At 33.4% G+C, this 9,037-nt stretch overlaps 1 protein-coding gene across 1 annotated transcript; it reads right to left on the bottom strand.

Annotated features, from left to right (window-relative positions):
• Nucleotides 1-483: 483 nt before the first annotated feature.
• On the bottom strand, nucleotides 484-7,866 carry LOC101515754 (conserved oligomeric Golgi complex subunit 2). Its single transcript, XM_004515763.4, has 12 exons — nucleotides 7,276-7,866; nucleotides 6,513-6,719; nucleotides 5,292-5,628; nucleotides 4,864-5,025; nucleotides 4,567-4,666; nucleotides 4,254-4,469; nucleotides 4,064-4,172; nucleotides 3,603-3,803; nucleotides 3,349-3,453; nucleotides 1,383-1,508; nucleotides 1,141-1,275; nucleotides 484-1,007 (listed from the first exon to the last, which is right to left on the bottom strand). The coding sequence occupies exons 1-12, from the start codon at nucleotides 7,729-7,731 to the stop codon at nucleotides 894-896; spliced, it is 2,268 nt and encodes a 755-aa protein (XP_004515820.1). The 5' UTR covers nucleotides 7,732-7,866; the 3' UTR covers nucleotides 484-893.
• Between the last annotated feature and the right edge of the window lie 1,171 nt (nucleotides 7,867-9,037).

Consider the following 9,037-nt stretch of genomic DNA (forward strand, 5'->3'; position numbering starts at 1 on the left):
AGATATTAGATAATATTATTATTATGTTTTAGTAGTGAAATTACTTTAGACTTTTCTATTCTCTAATATATATACCTAATGTAAGACTAACAAACATAAATTTTGTTTATAAAACTCTAATAAAAAATTCCTTCTCTTCTTCCTTATCAATGTTTATGTTAAAATGTTATTTATAACAATTGAAACAAAAACTAACATTTAAGGTAAATAAACCAAGTTTAATGAATATTCATAAAATCACATTTCTCCACATAAATAATTATAAACTAACACAATAAAATAACATGATGAAATATAATTACATGTATGTGCAAAATTTGCTTATATTTACAGGGCATACCAATTAAATCCGAAAAAGTAGCATCAAATCAAACATTACGGAATTTAAAATTTAGCCTTTCCCGAATTCACGATTTGGTTCACTGCTGCCTAAACCTATTATTTGGCAGTAGAGATCGTTATGTTTACAAGACATACAATCCATTTATCAAATTTCACTTGGAACAATATTCAGCCACTTGGCAAATTACACTAGGGTTTGATGCCAAAACCAAACAAACATTAAGAGTATACAAGGGTATAGATCGATCTTCAAGAGCGCCAAAAGAAAAAGTTGGCCGCAAGTTTGCAAATGCGATTTAAAAGAATGATATAAGAAACAAGCCACAGAGATAACAGATAACCTATCCCGGTGATAAAGGAGAACCTAAAATATAAAAACAATTGCATGTAAAACTTTTCTCCCTTCAAGAACTATGATAACCTTTGATTATTGTGTAAAAGCAAACTAATTTGTGTATTATAGATTTTATGGTTAAGTTACACAAGAAAATCTTGACCAGACAAGAAAGCAATCAATCTACATGCCGCGTTGACTCCACATATGCAAACTCTTATAAATTAATTTTGTTCTGCTTATCTGCTGGAGCCACACACTGCCATAATGATCGATAGGAAGCAATATTGACTGCTTCAACCCCTAGGGCAGAGAGATTACGGGCATACTCCTGGTGACAATATACAAGGGGAAGGTTATTATCTAAAAGAAAGCATTCACAGTTTGCAGAACATTGACTTAAAAAATTCATTTCAAAATCACGGCATCCATCTATTGTATGTTGAATGTGTAAGTATGTCTACCTGAATATCAAGGAACAACTGCATACACATTTTGTCAGTGTCAGACACATTATTATCGGAGATGTCTGAACTTGCCCCAGCTCGTCTCTGTGCACTCTGCCTAATTTTCTGAAGTGAAGACTCTGTCTTTCTTGCCTGCTCGTAATTAATAAATAAATAAATAAAATTAACAATATCAAAGAATCCAAGAGATAAATTTTTTATCAACGTAGCAATTTCATCAATGTAGTTTGGATTCTTACCACACTAACAAGGTCGGCAGCTAATTCATAATAACGGTCAGTAATCTCAGTTGCAGCACAAAGGAGTATTTCATTTTTGGTTTCACTAGCTAAATATCTCGAGGTTCTTTCCCCATCCAAAAAAGCCTGCATGTCATCAATGTACACACTAAATTATTGAAAACAAGTAATATTTCTCACAATTATATGTAACCAATTTTTTTTGCAGGTTCTTCATCTTAATTTTTTGGTTTCCTATTTTAAGAGGGGAATTTGATGTTATCTTTCCATAATTTTTGGTGTGTGCAAATCTGCAGATTGTAGACAACAGGAGGGCACATGAAATGCCACCCACCATATCAGATTGGACTCAATTTGCATGGAACGTAGTATCCCTAGCCTCTAACTAAAAAGCTAAGCACAAAAGCAATGATTCCTATTTCTTTTTGGGTTGAAATGTGAGACCAAAGGCTCACAGAAGCAGTGATACCTACATGAACATGTAAGATCCTGCCGGACTTCCAACAGTTCATAACTTCGTAACAGTTTCCAAAAAGTAGCCCACATAACCAGTGTTGTCGATGGCGGTTCATGGCAGAGAGCCGAAAATCCTCCATAGACATATGGGCGGATGGCGTAACGGTAAATGGCGGAAGTATGGCGGACACATTAAAAAAACAGCAGAAATAAAATAAAACACCAATTAAAAACCAAATTAAATCAATTTAAGATGATTTAACAACTGAATGTATATAAACAAATAAAAACAGATTTAAAATAATTTGAAACACAGAAAAAGAAATTTAAAACAGAGCAGAAAACAAATAGATCAGAAAATGAAAAAAAATACAGTATCTGGAAGATAGATGAAAAGGGATACTTAGAAAATTCAGAAGAACTGAATAGACCTTTAAGTCTTTATATTTGGAAGAAAGATGGTAAAGAAAAAAGTATTACGGAAGTTTTAATAAACAGAAGAAAACAGACGAGAGCTTCAAAAGATGGTGGTGGTGGAAGCTGCATCGTTCTCGCTGCCGGAAATGATGGTCGTCATGGGTTGCTACTGGAGATGCGGGTTGTCATGGGTGGCTGCTGGAGGTGAAGTTCAGTGGGCATGGAGAGATCAAGTAGGGGAAGAGAAGAGTTGAGGGGAAAGTAAACAAAGTTAAAGTAATTCTTTTTGGCATTTTACTGTTGACACCTAAACAGTAAAAAAAAAAAAAAGCCTCTTTTCTCACTCCAAGTCTTCTCAAAAACTCCCAAATTTTGTTCGGATTGAATAACCTGGAGGTGTATTTTACACGAATTGCGAATTAGCCAATTGGAACGTGTATTTTTGTGTAGTTGAGAACATTGGGGGTGGGAGAAGAAACACTAAAAGAAATAGGGTTTAAAAATTGGGCCTCGTTTTTAACTAATTTGGGCTGGGCTGGGCCTGGTCGGGCCATACAAAAACCCTGTGTTTTCTTCAATTCTTAAGGGTTTTTCTTCTTCTTCCACCATGGCTGCCAACTTCATTGCGGTCGCCATGGCCCTGTCACACGAAAACCGATACGCCACCACAATTGTATGGCAGTTTGTCAAAATCCCGCCACCGCTATCCGCCATGGCCGATTTTTGACAACACTACACATAACAATAGTTATTTAATTCCTATAAAAAACTTGGGATTAACTTAAGATTGGAAAATAAAAAGATAGTAGTCAGTTTATGGAGCAAAAGTAAAACTTCATTGTCTGACAACTGGAACCAGTATTAACTGGTAATGTCTTGCATTACACAATTAATTGTGTCAAGTGAATTCATAATAATAATGAAACCAATCACCATATATATAATATATTAAAGCTTTCTCTCTGATCATGCTATCGGACTCAACATCCTACCAGAATTATATCACCATCCCATTGTCTTGAAATCCAGGTATCCAAGAAAAGAAGGAATCAGGGTGAAAATAAATTCAAACATAAAGCATAATAGTACATACCTTTAGGGGACGTAATACTCCTGAAACATATGGTGAATGTCTAACAGGTAGAGGTTTATTAGTCATCCTGTAAGTTGCTGTTATCCCCTTCATCTGTCTCAGGTCCTAGATTATTTTGAAACAAGCGAAAAAATGAACAAATTGGAAAGAAATTGGTGGAAACAAATGAAGAAAAAGAAAGTCTAGAAAATTGCAAATATATATATCACCAGATCTGAATAATGCAACCAAATAAATAGTAGAATATAACCTACCTCGACTGATTTTTCCACCAGTGACTCAACCACTGCTTTGATGACTAAAGGTTCCAAAGATTTCAAGGATTGACCACTCTGTAAAATGCTTTGCTTTACTGATTCATGAACATCAGGGGAACATGAAGATAAAACCTGAAGCACATGTTGTAAGTAATCACCACGAACCTGCTCCTCCAAACATCTTATATCATGAATAACCTACAAATGATTTTACGTCTGTTATGATTTAGGTAATGTGCAATCATATTCATTTTGCAGTATTGCAACAATTGTTACTTCACCATGCTACCATTTCTTTTGTACCAATTCCTTACATGGAACTTCAGAAAAAGTCTAGTAAAAGACATAATATATATAAAGTATTTAAAGCAGTGGATGTCCTAATTTTACTTCAACATACAAATGTGGGTTAAGTGAACATGAAACATACAAAAACAAAGTAAAGGTGTGATGCATACAAAGATAAAGTCGTCTATTACAGCTGAAACAGCCCATTCACACCCCGTACCGGTGCTGGTATTATGACTCTTACGTGCAGTCAGTCCAGATGACAGCCAATTTGAGTATCTGTAAGTTCAAAGAGAAGTTGGCTTCTGTTTTGTCAGCAAAAAAGAAACACAGATATTTAACATCTTGGAATAAACTGACCTAGAAAGAAGCTGCAAGGATAGGCGAAGGAACTTGTCAGAACAAGAAAGGACAAAAACATCTTCTCTCCAGCAGAATCTCAAACTCTCCAACAGAGTAACACTTTGTTTTAGTGTTAAGTCTTGATAATTTGTTTTGCCAGGATCTAAGTTTTGAACAGGGACAAGACTGGATGTTGTCAGCACAGAATCTAAAGACCCTGCTATTTCCTGAAACCTGAGACAATTGAAGGTAGGAGATTCATATCACTAATAATAGTATAATAGTACAGGTATTCTTATAAAGTTATCACCATCTTAAAGCAGATCATCACCTCAAAGAAAAATAAACTCCAAGATTCCATTGCTTCATGAACTCGGTGTAAACTGCTTCAGATCGAAATTTAGCAACAGCAGATCTGGAAGGACAGTAGCCTTGCATGAAATTAAATGACAAATATTAGTGAATATATACTTTTAATGACCTGTATCAAAAATATTAACAACTGCACTGTCAAATTATATATACTAAATAAACAAAATTGTTTGACACTCGAGGGCTACATTTTCTTCATTCTTTTTATTTCTCAAGGTGGAAAATAAGATTAGCTGAATGGAGATACGACTACTACCTTCTAGATAAGCCAAGAACTCTAAGCTTGATTTGTAATTTTTCAAGAACTCTGTTGGTCTTCCAGGAGAAAATGCACCTGGTTTTCCCTTCTGAATAGCAGAGAGAACCTCTCTAAGGATTGAATTGGCCAAGAAGTCAAAGACATGTAAACCTGAGTTTTCTGCACCAGATTTCAAACTTTAGATATGTAAATATAATGGTTTGATATGTAAGCATGATATATGTTGGCACAACCACTAGCATGACTACAAATGACCTAGCTAACAGTACATGTAGTAAAAAAATAAGCCAAAGGTGATTTAATAAGTTCTAACTTTTAAAGATCAAGAAGTACTAAGGATTGACATGATCCAAGAAAACAATGCATTATGACGAATTACGGCTCATATGTATCCTAAAGTGGTAAGAAAAAGTTAGACAAAGTACCAGCTGAAGAAATATCCAATAAAAATTTAGAGTCTTTATAAATGCACTCCTTAATTAATTGATAATCATTTTCAAGCCCATCCCCAGAGGATCCAGCAGACACAGCTGATGACCCATGTGGGATAATCTTCTGTATCAATGGAGCCACAACAGTAACTCGAAAAGTTTCTTCTGCATTCTTGGTGTTATCAATGGCTGCATATGCACGTAAGCAATTGTAAATAGCAGTTGCATCCCGGTGTTCTAGACCATCTACAAAGCAATGTCCCAAGCTTGCATCTACTAATAGGCTTGCATTTTGAATCCTCTTCTCCATATTCTCAATAAAAGGAAGGTTCTGTACTGGCAGAATAGAGAAAAAGAGATGAGCACAGAATGTACTAAGATCTTAAAAAAAAGGGGGTCAATGTTACTGTGAATCACAAACCTCAAAAACATTAGAAGTTAAAATAAGTACACTAGCAAAACTTTAAGGACATATAATGCTATCAACTATCTGACACTCTGAACATTACCTATTACTTCTTGGCATGCTTCTACCAAGTGTCATATTTTTTTTCTAGTAGTTTGTCATGATGATGTTGAAATAACAAAAGAGATTGTGACATGAGATATTTGATCAGAGTAAACAAAATCTATTTCTATCTTTATTCATTTCAATAAATAATGAAATGGTTCCTCCAAACAAAGAGATAACAACATCAACTACACAGTACACACAAACCTGACAGGCTGGCACACATGATATCTCCCTTTCTAGACTTTCCCACTCTACAGTTCACTGACCCTAACAACTACAATCAAAGCTAAATGAAAATGCACCGTAAACACACACAGTAGATTATGGACTTCCAATGCGTGGTTATGTATCATAATTAAATACATGGTTAAATATTTTAATTTGACCAGTCATATCTATAAATTACCTGAACTTTTTGTTAGTTTTGTCCCTTTCAGATTCCTTTATTTTTTCCTATCAGAATGTTTATTAATTGGTGGTGTGCAAATAAAAGTAACCTGAATAACACCCAACGCATAGACCATAAAATGGTATACCCTTGGCCTCTCACCAAGCTTCCGCAAACATTCTCAACTTAGTTTTCTACTAAAATTTTAATGCCAACTAATTTATAATTTTTCTGAAAATTGTCAGCACAAGTATCAAGACACACAAACAGAACAATCAAGTACTTAACAAAAATGAAAAAAATTAAAACAAACCTTTGCATGTGTAACATAGAACTTTAGCCGGTTCATCTCACTGGCAATTCTTTCCAGCAGCATGCTTTGGGTCTCTCTGACACTTGTTCCATTCTCAACATGCTGCACAGAAACCCCATTGCTCAATGAATTTTTCTCCGACGAATTCACATCTCCATTTGACCAGTCAGAAGGTACACTCGGCAGCTCCTTTATTAGTTTCTCAACCTGCAATTGTGAATGAATATTGAGCCAAAGCCTTTCTGTCTCAACCCAAAGGTTTCCATGTCAAATTTTACTTACTTCCTAACAAACTATGCTAATGATAAGCTTTATATTCTATGCTAACTTATCTCAAATACTACCCATTCCCTATCCTATTGAGTTCCCTCAATTTTAGAAACCTTCATTGAAATAAAAAACAACCAATCTAAACCTAGCAATAGCATTGACACTATACTAGACCCTAACTAAAACTAAACAAGTTAACCTAAAAAAATAGCATAATAATCTTCTTACTCAAACAAATACACTTCATTAAACTCCATGTAGCACCAACTTATGAGATTGAAGGTGTGTATGGTGTCTGACTGATACATATAGTTACATTCAATCACTTCTATTTTTTCAAATTATTACAAATGTCTACATATCAGTGTGTTCATGTCTGCGTTTCATAGTACTAAGTAGTAAGGTTACACTATCGCTTGGGTAAAAAATAGAAGAAATGCCATTAGATCTCATATCACAATTAAACACGAAAGATAAAATACGCAACCGCTACCTTAGAAACGACATGAAACGTATCAAGAAGAAGCTCCAAAGTCTCTCTCGCAGAAGCAGCTTCAGATCTCTGCTTCAAACCATTCTTTATAGCAATAAGCGAAACATCCACAGATCCTCTAAACTGCTCAATTTTCTCCCGAAGCTCAACCAGTGGAGCCCGCATACGAACCACAGCGGCGTCCACGTCAACAAGTTTAGTGCTAAGGTTAACGAAATCAGCGTAATCGCGGTTGATGAGATCAATGAGTTCGTGATTTAGGGAAGAGAGATAGTTGTTGAGCTCTGAACGGAGAGTGTCGAAGGGGACGAAGGTTCGGAGTTCGGAAATGTAGGATTCGGAATCGAAGTCAGGGGAGAGGAAGGATGCGGGTTTGAACCATAGAGGATGGGAATCGAGTGGATCGGAGAAGAGGTTAGTGGCGGATCTGTGATGCGTTGGGATCGGATCCGCCATTTTTTGGTTTGATGAAAAGTTTTTAGAGATTGGATTAGAAAATGAATTTGTTTATAGTTTGAACTGGAAAATCCATAACATAACTGTAAACTGCTCGCACCTGGGGATAGTCCATCTTCTTTTTCCAATAACTTTTGGTGAAAACACTTTTTATTTTTTAAATTTTATGTTAATTTTAATTTGTATATAAAAGGACAAAATACATACCACATTGATCTTTTAATTTTTTTTCTCGATAACATAGTCATTTATATTTATAAATGTTTTGATATTTAATTATTTTTAATTTTAATCTCATTTTAGTTATTTTAATTATTTGTAGTTAGAGATTTTATAAATTTTACTACATGATTTTATGATCTGAATTAAGATTATTTCAAATTTAATTTCAAGAATCATAATACGTATCTCATTCGAAATCTCTCTAATTTTTTTTAATTAATTGAATATTTATGTTCTTAATATTACTGCAATCAAAACTACTTGCGAATTTCACGAGTTTACTAAAAAAATTGGAATAATTTGGGGTTTCAATTTTGCTGATTTAAAATTATAATCATTCAGACAAATATTTACAAACATAAAAGATGAATTTGACATCAAAAGAAAGTTAAATGACTAACTTGTTGCAAAAAAAAATTGAAATTTTCGTGTAACTTAAAGAACTCGTGGAATATATTTTGCTTAAATAAAAAGATATAAGTCTTATAAAGTTTTTTTTTTTCTGTCAAAACATATGAAGTCGATAAATGTAGTAAGAGAAAATAATAACATTTTTATTATTTTTATAAATATAGATAATTATTCACTTTATAAGTCACACATGTGAAAATATTTCTTATTTTTATTTTTTAAAATTTGTGTTAATTTAAAAAAAAAAAACTTAGGTGCATTTCTTTGAGTGTTTTGCATATGATTCTTAAAATAAAACACATTTTTTTCATGAAAATAAAACACACCTTTGATAAAAACATAGTTAGTTAAGTTAAGAATTATACGAAAAGTACATAAAAAAAAATGCACATAAATTTTGGTCTAATTTTAATTATTAATGTGGAGAAGATATTTTGCTCTAATTTCACTAAGATACACACATTTTAGAAAATGACATTACAATACTTTCACAAAGTAAAGAGACTTTAATTTGCAATTATAAAAATTGATTATGAATAAATTTGCCGTGAAAAATTAATTTTGGGTTATAGTGAAATACAAATAAAGTTATTTATATTTATATACTACCTCTCTTTCTAGTTATGAACACTTTACGAAAATTATACCTAAATATAAACACTCTTTCAATTTA

This window comes from Cicer arietinum, chromosome 7 (assembly GCF_000331145.2).
Source record: "Cicer arietinum cultivar CDC Frontier isolate Library 1 chromosome 7, Cicar.CDCFrontier_v2.0, whole genome shotgun sequence".
Lineage (NCBI taxonomy): Eukaryota > Viridiplantae > Streptophyta > Magnoliopsida > Fabales > Fabaceae > Cicer > Cicer arietinum.